This window comes from Condylura cristata, unplaced genomic scaffold, assembly GCF_000260355.1.
Source record: "Condylura cristata isolate star-nosed mole 26May11 unplaced genomic scaffold, ConCri1.0 scaffold00051, whole genome shotgun sequence".
Taxonomy (NCBI): Eukaryota; Metazoa; Chordata; class Mammalia; order Eulipotyphla; family Talpidae; genus Condylura; species Condylura cristata.
In genome coordinates, this window is record NW_004567152.1 from 1,560,911 (window position 1) to 1,573,907 (window position 12,997).

Here is a 12,997-nt window from a genome sequence, read left to right on the forward strand (position 1 = left end):
TTAAAAAAAAAAAAAAGCCTAAAGTGGAAGTGGACACTGCCTATAAGAAACAGGAAGACAGAAGAGCTGGCCTCGAGAAAGGATCACTCTACACAACTCTGGTCCCCACAGCACAGTTGGAAGCTTGAATCTCTGACACTCACTAGAGGTGATCCTTTGGTGGCCGGCTGCCAGTCTTCTTTTATACCTACTACCTCTCACCAGTACCAGCCTTCAGATCATTTCAGCAGCTGAAAGTTTATTCTTATTACTACCCATACAAATTCAAATGAGAAAGAAAAACATACATAAATGCAGCTACAGACCCCTAAAAGGAGCCTCCACTTAGCAGAACTGCAGAACAGTGAGGTAACAGTTTTAACAATGCTTACAGAACTCAAGAAAGCAGCAGAGGATATAAAACAGAAACAGAAAAAAAAAATAAAGAAAATATGAGGTAGCTACAATTAGAAATAACTAAGAAATACTGTAACTGAATTTACAAATTTCATTAACAGCCTCAATAGCAAAAAAACAGCAATGGAATGAGCTCAAAAACACAAAGTTGGAGAATATACAAATACAACAATAGAGAGGAAAAAGAATAAAAGAAAATGAAAATAGTATAAGAGTCCTTGGGACAATTTAAAAAGAAATAAAATCCATATCATGGGAGTTACAGAAGAAGAGAGAGAATGACATAAGACATTTATTTAAAGAAATAATTATTGAAAATTATCTCAATCTGGGAAACCAACAAGACATGGCAATCCAAGAGGCCCAAAGAGCTCCGACCAAAATAATACCAGACAGACATACTGTTAAAATATGAAAGTGCCGAGTCTAGTAACAACCGAGACCCAAGTCTGATGTAAAACCAAAGTGAACCTTTATTAGCTATCTCGAGCTAGGGTCCAACCCAGAGTCATCCGACGCAGTGATCCTCCTTGAGAGGGAAGGACCCCAGCTTCTTAAAGTCATGGGTTTATAAAGGCATTGTGGGAGGGGCTGGGCAGTCACAAGTCCCTGCTTGCCAGATGCCTGGTGCAGATAACAGTTAGGCCCTGGAACATTTACTCTAGGGAGAATCAAAACTTATCTTTGGGCAACAGTTTTAGCAACAGTTTTACTGGCCTTCTAGCCTTCACATTCCTCTACAATACCCCACGACCCTTTATGATAAAGATGTTGAAAGCCAACAATAAGGACAGAGTATTGAAAACATCAAGAAAGAAAAGGTGATCTATAAGGGTACACCAGTCAGACTATCCGTGGAATTTTTTTTTTTAAGATTTATTTATTTGGGCCCTCCCAGGTGACACAGTGGGTTAAAGCACAGCACTGAGGGGCTTAAGCCACTTCCCTATGAGTTCGATCCCCGCCTGCCCCGGAGGTGACCACATGGTGCAGCAGACCCCTCCTGATCCACCCACTGCTCCCCTCAACAGTGTACTTCGTCAGTTGGCCTGTTCTGCTCCCCACTCTGTCTCTGGTGAATCCTCTCACCAACCACACCTCTAGCCTGCACCGCAGTTCTGTAAGCATAAATAAATAAATCTCTAAACTCTCTAAAAGATTTATTTATTTATGCATACAGAACTGCGGTGTAGGCCAGAGGTACAGGGGCAGTGAAAGTATTCACCAGAGACAGAGTGGGGAGCAGAATAGGCAGATCGAAGAAGTATACTGCTGAGGGGAACAGCAGGCAGGTCAAGAGAGGTCTGTCACACCATGAGGCTCACCTCCAGGGCCAGGGATCGAACTAGCACTGAAGGGGCTGTGGCTAGCTTGCAATGCTGCATCCTTACCCACTGCGCCACCAGGGAAGGCCAGGACTTTTTTTTTAAGATTTATTTATTTATGTATACAGAACTGGGCTACAGGCCAGAGGTGCAGGAGTGGTGACAGAATTTGCCAGAGGCACAGCAGGGAACAGAACAGGCATATCGACCAAATACACTGCTCAGGGGAGCAGTGGGTAGGTCAGGAGAGGTCTGCCACGCCATGTGGGTCACCTCCGGGGCCAGGGATGGAACTTGCACTGAAGTGGCTGCAGTAAGCTTCACAGTGCTGCACTTGAACCTCATGCACCACCAGGGAGGACCTTGTTAGTGGACTTTTCTATAGAAACATTGCAAGCAGGAAGGCACAGGAAGGAGATAGTTAAAGAAAGATTTCCAGCCCAGAATCCTTCACCCAACAAAACTAACATTCAAGATAGAAGGAAGAGTAAGGAGTTCACTGACAAGCAAAAGCAAAACTAGAAAGAATTTATCAATACCAAGCCATGTATGAAAGAAATCTGAAAGAGGCTATTATAAAGTCACAGAACAAGGAATTCAGAGGTAACAGACACCAAAACCATTTAACATGGAGGAGGAAGAGGAAGCAACAATGGTCCATCAATACTAGTCAGAGGCCAGACTGTCCAACAGATCACTCAAATAGTCCATCATACATTAACCTCAGTAGAACCTGCAACCATAAAATAATAGAAGTAACACATAACACAATGAAACATAAACAAACAAAAAAAAAGCTAGAATAAACAAAAATTTAAAAAGGGAAGAGACACCCACCCCACCCCCACCCTCACAGCCCAGGAACACTTAAAGTTTCAATAATCACCTTAAAGTTAAAGTTAAACAGCCTAGATCCATCAGTCAAAAGATGTAGAGTGGCTAAATGGATTTCAAACAAAGTATGACCTCTGTTGTTTAGAAGAAAAACAAAAAGAAAAACAAAGAACAATAAACAAAATCCTATAGTAGGGGGAGAGTCACATTTCCTAATTTAACACAATGCATTATTTAAAATGTTTAATTTTCTATAAAAAATTACAAGAATGCAGGGCCCTCCCCAGTGGCAAATGAGTTAAAGCGCAGCACTGTGAAGCTATTCACAGCTACTGCAGCCTGAGTTCCATCCCTGCCCAAGGAGGTGACCCACATGGCATGGCAGATCTCTCCTATCCTACCCGCTACTCCCCTCAGCAGTTTATTTCAGTCAGTCTGCCTGTTCTGTTCCCCACTCTGTCTCTGGTGAATCCTCTCACCACACACCTCTGGCCTGTACCCCAGTTCTTGCACACATAAATAAAATCTTTAAAAAAAAATAGACAACACAAATTTATTTTTAAAAATTACAAGAATACAAAGAAAAACAAGAAAGTATGACTTCTGTTCACTGCTGGTAGGAGTGTGAAATGGTACAGCTACTTTGGAAAACAGTCTATCAGGTCCTAAAGAGGTTAAACAGAGCGTTACCCTTATAAGCCAGCATCCCCACTCCTCGGTATAGAGACAACAGAAGGGAAACCATACATTCACGCTGATATTCACAGTATTATTCATACTAGCTAAAAAAGCACGGACATTTGTCAACAGACAAGCATATAAACAGAAGTTGGGACAAGCATATAAACAGAACGTGCCATATCATGGCATAGCAGCCATGAAATATCAGTCATAAAAGGAGATGAAGTTCAGATACTGCCACAACACAAACCAACCTTGAAATTATTATGTCAGGTGAAAGACACCAACCATAATGGTCCTGTGTTGTATGATTCCATTTATGTGACCATCCAGAACAGTCACACAGTAGAGGAAGAAAGCAGATCAGAAGGTACGTGGGGCTGGGGAAAGCAAAGAATGGACAGTGAGTGCAAATGGGGACAAAAAACTGGGGGTGATGAAAATACACTGTAATTAAGTAGTAGCATTAGTTGTACAACTCTGTGAATATCCTCAAGCCCACCAAATTGTAACCTAGAAAAGATATATTTTGTGATGTGTATATATTATCTCAATTCAGTGCAAAGATTTGGAGCGGGACAGAAGAAACAAGCTTAAGTCCTTGAAGATAAACGGTGGCTGAGAACAAAGCAACTGAGAAAAAGTGATGCAGAGATCAAAGGAGAACAGACCCAGGGGGTCCCAGAAGCAACTGAAGAGCTAGGTCAGAAGTGCTCTAAAGATTTAGCACTATGTGCCCCTGGGACTGGCTTTCGCAGACTTTTCTGAAAGACAATTGGAAAGAAAGAGTGGGGAGGACTGGGTGAGGGCAGTGAGCATATGAAGAGCATATTGTGTGAGTGTGGAAACCATGAACATGACACAGGGAAGGCTATTTTGGGGGATACTCACATGTGTGGGGTACCTTGGCCGCCCTCCAGTAGCAATGATGATGTGCTCAGCTGAAAGCAGAGTCTGAGAATAAAGCAAGAAAGCTGCGCTTAAACTGGTGTACCCCTGAGGAGGGCTGACATGCTTGCAGGTGATCTTGATCAGAGACCCAGGCTTCCTCCTTAAAGTCTCTGCCTGACAGTGTGGAGCCTCCAGCTGGCAGCTCAGAGGTCCCTTGGAACTGAGAGCTCATCAAGATTCTTCCAGGCAGGCAAAAGCAGACAAGAGTTTCTCCCTCCAAGCACATCACAGTTCCCAAAGCAGCCCACACACATCTCTTCAAATCCAAACACAACGCTGTAAAGCTGTAGGCACCGCCCTGCTGCCTATGCAGCAGGCATCCTGGCACAATATGCATCTCATGGACGTGTTTCATCATTCACAAAGAATTATGACCAACCTCAGGGAATCCACCATGTCAATTCCAGCAGCATTCATTGCTGAGAATAGCACTGAGGCCGAACCCCACTGGATTTGGCACATCGGAGGTCTGCGGAACACCTGGGGCAGCACAGGGGAACCACTGGCACAAGTGGGCACTTACCTCTTTTCCATCTTTTGTGACACCACAGACTGTGTGCTCATTGACAAAGCTGGCCTTGATGTTAAAGTACTTGACTTTTCTGAAAAATAAAAATATTTTTCAAACATTTCTTCCTCAAATTAACTATCACCTATAGGGCAAAATAGGGATAACTGTGCAGACTGCTAAAAGGTGAGCCTGGGTCCATTACCCACAGTTCAGGGGGTGTCAAGTCAAACACCCCAGGAAGCAAGCCAGGGACCGAGGGAGTTCAGTGTCCCCAGGCATTGCGTGGAATAGTGATCACAGTTTCTAGGCAGGATTAAAAGTCAGCTTAGCACTCTTGGTGTGTAATGACAGAAGTAGCTCAGAATGGGACCCTCCTCGGGGTCAGTTCTTGTCACCTGATCATGTTCTACCAGTAAGAGGAGGTCCCCACAAACACCCAATTACTCCCCCTACATCCAAACCGCAAATTTCTCCTACACAAGGGAGGGGAATGGCTTTCACAGAGAAGATCTGAAAGACAACTGGAAAAGGGACTACAAGAATCACTCTCCCACCGCCCTTGAGGGACAGTGATGACAGGTAAGAGGCTATATCAGAGCCAACAGGGCGGTCAGGAGTGTGGTATACAGAAACAACTCACACCCACTAATGACAAGACTTGACTGCCTTGTGAACTTGCATTCTCCCTACCCCCAGCCATGTCCCTTTAAGCACCTAACTCACCCCCACAACTCAGCACTGTGGATACACACACACAAGCTCCATGCCAGCCCCTTCTATGGGTGGCTCTATAGCCAGCCTGGTGTTAAGGACTTTTCTATGCCAGCTTCAAGAAATGACTTCTGCTTAAAGAATGGCACAGCATGCAGCAGAGAAATAATAAATACACCATGGCTGAGCTCCTGGGACATGGCTGGAGAAGCCAAGGTGGGTAGGTTGAGTTGGCTCAGTTTTTTGGGGTTTCGTGGACACAAATTAGCTGCTGAGTGCAAAGTCCCAAAGCCCCTTAGGGTCAATCTCAGGTCCTCAGATGAAAGCCACCAGACTTCTGAGGGAGTGATGTCCCTTTCCACAACCTCTATGGACACAGCACAGAGCTACAGGGAGCAAAGCCTAGCTGAACAGAGTGTGGCTTCAGGCAGTCTCCTTCTGGCAGTCACTCCTCAAGGAGGGTGCTACAGTGGCAGGAAGTGTTGGCATTTAGGTTGAGGGACACCAAGGGGTTGATAGGATCTGGAGGTTCAGCCTAGAATGATCATGACATCTGTTTCAGCAGATAATGCCCGGTTCCTTCATCCATGCTTGGAGAGCTGGAAGTACCTGGTGAAGTGTGGGGCTCATGGTGTGGGAGCTGGGAGATAAGAGAGGTAAAGTACAGGATCCCCACTGCTCCAGCAACAAGGGGCTCAGATGGCTCCTTCTATATAACTGATGTAGGCCCAAGTAGAAGAAAGGCTGCCCCTCTCAAGGGAGGAGTCAGTCACCAAGATGGCCTTCATCATGCTCCATGCCCTGACTTTTCTGCTGCATGGCCACTGCCCTGTCCACGCCTCCACCCAGCGCAGTCCTGGGCTCCAGCCATTCCACCAATGTGCCCCTAACTCCTTACTACGCTGCAGGTATGAGCTTTTAGGACATTACCACCATCTACTGCTTGTCTGCATACTCTTACCCTACAAACAAGGAGCTCTCATCTTATTTCTGCTGTGCTGTCAGCGACTAAGCACTTGTCATGGTATGAAATGACCCAAAGAAGGCCCGGAGGACCTAGAAGTCTGCAATACCTGTCCCGTAACTGGACCAGGTGTCCCCAGTTCAGGGACTTCACGTGATTTTGAACAGCTTCTGCCATTTTTCTCCTGTTAACACATAAAACAGAATGTTTAAAATACAAGAAAAGTGTTAGCTGTAGAGTTGCACAATAGACCATGGACAGAAATACAAATAAACAAAGGTGTTTTAAAGGTGATAAAATGTGACATTCATCCTTATAGCCACAGTCTCTGTCCCTGGTTTGGAGCTGTGGATCTTTGGACTCAAGCAAAATGGGAGCTTTGGTCCACAGCCATTAGGACACAGCCCTGCATCTGACACATCTGAGGTCCATGAAGGGGTGTGTGTGTGGATGAGTTATGCTGACCCCGAGTAAGCTTCCCACTCTACCACTGGCTTTGGAGCTGAGTTATTTGGGAGGGCTGTTCTATGTACCCTAGGGATCAGCAGCATCTCAGGGCTCTCCCCAGTAGATGCCGTATACCGATCCTCACAGTGATGATCACCAAAACAGACTCCAAACTTCACAGAATTGTGCCTGGAAGAAGTCCTGTCTGCAGCACACTTTCCTGAGGATTAAATGAATAAACTTCCTTCTCCATAGCAGAAAAGCCCTAGGAACCAGGAAGCTCCTCACCAGTCATGCTGAACAGGCTGGATCACCTCCCAGCCATAGTGGGGGGCATCTTGGATCATGCCACCCAACAGTGCCGCCTGATGCATCAGCTTCTTGGGGATGCAGCCAACATTCACACAGGTGCCACCAAGACCCCACCTGGTGCCTGGCACATAAGGGGAGAACACATTTAAATATATATTCAGATAATTCCTGAAGGTTTTCCTATTCTATAGTCATTTAGAATTTCTTTATCACTGGTAACTCATTTGTCATTTGGCCCAGGTAAACCCTGCCACATGAGTCTAATTAAACAATTTAAAGCACACTTAAATCCTCATTTAGTGCAAATAGGTTTTGGAAACTGTAAGTGAAATGACATATAAGTCCTCAAGCAACCATCATTTAGTTTAATGTTGGTTGGGGTTTCTTTTTCTCATGTACATTAATGACATTATTCAAGAACTTACTATAATGGAAGTTTACACAAGAAACAGGACACTCTGGAGCCTCTGGACACCAGGGGTAGAATGTTTCTGCACTCAGCTGTCCTCTACATGTGAACTGGTTCCCCAACCCATCCCTTTCCCAGGACACAGGGCACCACCCACCTCGAGGGGAAGGGTCCACATAGTCGAGCACTGCCACCTTCTTTCCCAGTTGAGCAGCTGAAACAATAAGAGGAGAGGGTAGGTGGGCATATCCAAGGAGCTACATTGGGACTGGAGACTTCAAGGCCCAGAAGCGGATAGAAAAAGATCTGGGCTCATGGTGGCCCACCAGGCCTGAACATGTGTTTCCCTATTGCTTACTGCCATCCAGATGTGCTGCCCAGAGGTGGGAATTCTCTGGCCTCTTCTTAGACTGCAGTCTTCACATGGCAACAATGAGTCCAGCCCTTCCACCCTACCCACCAGGTCTAGACATTCAGCCCAAACCCAGTGCCCACAAGTATGCTGGAAGGGATTACAGGAGTGCCCACTCCCTGGGAAAAGACCCATGACTCGGAAGCCCCCTGAAAACCTACTCTCTCTCTAGGCTTACCTACTCTATTTCCCACCTGATACCACAAGGGTCCTCCATCTGAGAGCAGGAGCTCTCATTAGACGTCCCCTAGTGGCCAATTACTGCTTCACACCCAAGGTAAGAACAAGCTCAAAAGTCAGTATGTTTTTAAACAAGGACACAAATCAAATTTACAGAAATGAAACTAGCAAGAGAAATTCACCTAATGGAAGCTGTGATAGATTACACATTACCGAATCTTTATTAGTGATTTTGAAGCAAAGGAATGGAAACCATCCATAATGAAAAGAGTGGATTCAGCCACCAGCACCTTGGGAACAGATGCAGGTCCAGTCTAGGTAATACAGAGATCTTCCCTTTGCTGGTATCCCCCAGAAATTTTCCTGAACCCTTGGTTCAGCCATAGCACCTCAGGAACCAGCATACAACCCAGTCCTGGTCATGCAAAAATCTGCCCAACAGCAGTTTCCCTCTGTTCCGTGTCCCATCCCAGGGTGGGGAGGGTAGAGACATGCCTAGCAGAGGCAAAACCCAGCAGAGGTCCTAGAAAAAAAAGGGGAGATAGAATAATACTATGAATGGTAGCATAAGTCCAAAGGGCCATATAACACCACATATAGGAAACATAGCCTCAAAATTCAACCACAAAGACATAGAAGACCTGTTCTTCCTATCAGATAGAGAATTCAAACATGCCATAATAAATAAATTTGAAAAACTCAAAGAAGAACTCAGAGTAGATGCAGGAAAGCGGATTAAGAATATACAAGGACATTGAATGTCCTCAGAAACAAAATCAACAAAGAGAAGATTGAAAATGATACCTTAAAGAAGGAAATGACAGGATGAAAAAGAAAAAATTAAAAGAGATGAAAAATACTATAAAAAGTTATAGAAGTAGAATAAAAAAATTTAAGGGCAAATCAGTGAACATGAAGATACAAATTTACCAAAAAAAGCAAGAAAGAAACATTTCATGGTGTCATATCTGACACCATGAGGAAAGGCAATAAGGCAATATAAGAATAATGGGTTTCCCAGAAGGGGAAGAGAAACAAAAGGGAAAAAAAAATTAAAGATGTAATAGAAGAAAAGTTCTCAAACCTGGTTAAAGGAAATTAAGACACAAACCCAGAGACTTAAAAGAACACCAGGGCACCTAAATAAAAAGAGACCGACATCAAGATAAATAGTGATGAAACTTCCAAGAGTTCCAGACAAAAAATTATTATTGAAGTTGCTGAAGGGGAAGAAACAGATAATGTATAAAGGAATACAGCTCAGGCTAACATCAGACTTCTCAGAAGAAACACTGCAAACAAGGAGAAAATAGAAATATGTGACAATAAACTGCCAACCAAGAACACCACATAGGGAAATACAAAAACATAATCACACACACACACATACACATATGTACATAAATGCATATGTGACATAAAACACTGTGTATAGCTAACAAATCTCTGGAATCCAAGCACAAAGACTGGAAGATCTGTTCTTCCTATCAGATACAGAATTCAAACATGCATTTAAAAAATTTTCTAATAAATTAAGTAGATGCAAGAAAGGAAATTAAGGATATACTTTAAAAAAAAGATTTATTTTATTTATACATACAAGAGCTGGGGTGTAGGCCAGAGGCGTGTATGGGGGTATGGTTTAAGAGGATTCACAGAGACAGAGTGGGGAGTACAACAGGCAGAATGTCTAAAATACACTGCTGAGGGGAGCAGTGAGTGAGACTTCACGGGTTAGCTCCCTGGCCAGGGATTAAACTCATGCTACAATGGCTGCAGATACCTTCATAATGCTGAGACTTAACCCCCAGGGCCACCTTGGATGCCCCATCAAGGATATACTTAAGCCCCGGTATATGCTTATACCATGCGAGGCTCTCCTTTAGATATGAGGGAGAAATAACATATTTTCAGACAAACTATAGGAGTTGTAAAAACTAATCCCCTTTTCAAGAAATATTGAAAATAACTGCAGTATCTCAGCCAAATAGAGAAACATACATAAAGAACCGAAAAAGGTTAATAGATATAACCACAAAACTAGGACAAATGTAATCTCTCTATATGCTAATGGAATAAACTCACCAGTTGAAAGACACACAGATTCTGGATGGATTAGGGAACTCAGCTGTCTCTAGCTCAAGGGCTGGAAAATAATTCCACAAGTGAATGAGACCCAAAGAAATGCTGGGACAGTCATATAAGTTCAGATAAAATAGATATCCAGTTAAAAAAGGTAACAATAGATGGGGATCTTCACTTCATAATGATTAAGCCATTACAGTCATCAACATTTAGTCACTAAATGAAGGGGCACCAAAATTCCACCTACCAACAACAAATAGTGCTAAAAACAGATTTGTGGTAGGAGGTGCCAACACCCCCTCTCACCAATGGACAAATGTACAAAACACAAAATCAAGAGGGACATAATAGCTTTAAACAAAGAATAGAACAAATGGACCTACAACACCCTCTAAAATGTGCACATAGGGCACATATTGGGCCACAAGAGAAATATCAATAAATTCATGAAGACTGAAATCACACCAAATACCTTCTCAGATCATAAAGGTACCAAATTAGTAATTAACTACAAGAAATCAGGGAAAAATTCTATTAGTAGCGAAAAACGCTCTACTAAAAAAACCCCACTGGATCAATGATGAAATCAAAGAATAAATTTAAAAATACCTCAAGACAAAGAACAATGGGAACACAATTTTCTACATCATATAGGACATAGCAAAAGTAGTACTGAGAGAGAAGTACATAGCAATATAGGCCCACATCAAAAACAAGAAAAGAGCTCAAATAAATAGCATGGCTCTCATTTCAATGAACTAGAAAAAGAACAAAAGCACCCAAAGCCAGTAGAAGGAAGGAAATAGCAAAAATCAGAGCAAAAAATGAAATAGAAATTAAAAGGACAGTCCAAAAAAAAGCAACTGCTAGGTTCTTGAAAAAATAAATAAAATTTACATTACATTCATTAAGAAAAAAGGAAGAAAACTCAATAAATCGGATCAGAAACAAAAATGAGTTGCAACATACAATGAAGAAATTCAGAAGATAGTAAGAGATTACTATGAAGATTTATATGAAAATAAATTCAACAACTTGGATGAGATGGACAAATTCTTATACTTATATAGTTATCCAAGACTGAATAGGGAAGAAGTAGAAAAATCCAAACAAACCAAAACTCCCCCACAAAACAAAAGTCCAGGACCAGATGGATTCACAAGTGAATCCTGACAAACTTTCAAAGATGAACTAGTATTTATTCTACTTAAACTCTTTTAAAAAAATTGAGAATTAGGCCTTCCCTGGTGCACAGCAGGTTAAGATGCAGCACTGCAAGCAAGCCGCATTCGGCTCACTACAAGTTCAATTCATGGGCCTGGAGGTGACCCACATGGTGCCACAGACCTCTCCTGTCTCGCCTGCTGCTCCCCACATCAATGTACTTTGTCGATCTGCCTGTTCTACTCCCCACTCTGTCTCTGGTGAATCCTCTCACCACTGCTGCACCTCTGGCCTGTAGCCGGGTTCTGTATGAATGAATAAATGAATCTAAAAAAAGGGCAGGGGACTCCCTGGTGGTACAGCAGGTTAAAGCATAGCACTGCAAGCGATCAACAGCAGCCTCAATGCTAGTTCGATCCTCTACTCTGGAGCTGACCCACATGGTGCAGCAGTCCCCTCCTGTCTTGCCCGCTGCTCCCCTCAGCAGAGTACTTTATCAGTCTGCCTGTTCTGCTCCCTGCTTCCTGCTCTGTCTCTGGTGAATCCTCTCACTACCCCCGCACCTCTGGCCTGTACCCCTGCTCTGTATGTATAAATAAATAAATCTTTAAATCTTTCTTTTTTTTCTTTTTTAAAGAAGTGACTTCATATGAAGGTGGGACCTTTACAGAGGTGGCTAAATTAAAATGAAGCCATTAATCTGGTTTTTTTTAAATAATATAATAGTTTGTTTTTACATCATTTTGTGCTTTTTTCCATCTCAGTTGTAATCCCCAGGGGCTTCCCATCACCAAATCACCCATGTGCCATCACCATAGTCCAGTGCACTTCCCACCTCCCACACCCCCGTTTTTGATCCCACTCCCCACTCTTCCCCCATAAAACGTCTCTGGTAGATAGTTGTTTATTATTATTATTATTTTTCTCCCCTGGCCCTTCATACTCCTGCTATGAGTGAAACCATCCAGTATTTCTCCTTCTATGAGTGAAACCATCCAGTATTTCTCCTTTTCTTTCTGGCTTATTTCACTAAGCATGATCCCTTCCAGCTCCATCCATGCTGCTGCAAAAAGGCATGTGCTTATCTTTTTTGATTGTTGTCCATTGTGTATGTATCACATCTTTTTAATCCAGTCTGACTAGTGTTTTTAAAAGCAGATTAGGACTCAGACAACCCTCATACAAGGACATAATGAGAAGACTATTAGCCATAGAGGAGGGTCTCTGAAAAAACAACTCTGTTGGTACCCTGGACCTCAAACTTCCAGTCTCTAGAACAGGGAGAAAAAATTGCATTTCTGCCCAGTCTGTGGTACTTCGCTATGGCTGCTCCCATTACAATAGGACAGGACCAACAGACTATTCATCATCGTGCTTATGGTGCCAGCTTCACACATCAAACCTTATGATGTTGTCCATTTTAAAATGTGTGGTTTATTGTATGTTAATTGTATTTCAAAAAAAAACTGTAAAAAGTACAGTCATCCAGGCCCTCCCTGGTGGCGCAGCAGGTTAAAGCACTGCACTAAGAAGCTTAAGCCACTTCTGCATGAGTTCGATCCCCACCTGCCCAGGAGGAGATTCACATGGCGTGGCAGACCTCTCCTGACCCGCC

The 12,997-nt window shown here is 43.1% G+C and overlaps 1 protein-coding gene across 2 annotated transcripts in view; it reads right to left on the reverse strand.

The window, feature by feature from the left end:
- TXNRD2 (thioredoxin reductase 2) overlaps window positions 1–12,997 on the reverse strand; it is a 51,717-nt gene that overhangs the window by 33,216 nt on the left and 5,504 nt on the right. For both annotated transcript variants that reach the window (XM_012734244.1, XM_004694972.2), the window contains exons 3-7: window positions 7,699–7,755; window positions 7,109–7,253; window positions 6,483–6,557; window positions 4,711–4,789; window positions 4,128–4,190 (exon numbers count right to left, since the gene is read on the reverse strand). In XM_012734244.1, coding sequence (XP_012589698.1) covers window positions 4,128–4,190; window positions 4,711–4,789; window positions 6,483–6,557; window positions 7,109–7,253; window positions 7,699–7,755 — 419 coding nt within the window. The remainder of the gene's footprint in view (window positions 1–4,127; window positions 4,191–4,710; window positions 4,790–6,482; window positions 6,558–7,108; window positions 7,254–7,698; window positions 7,756–12,997) is intronic.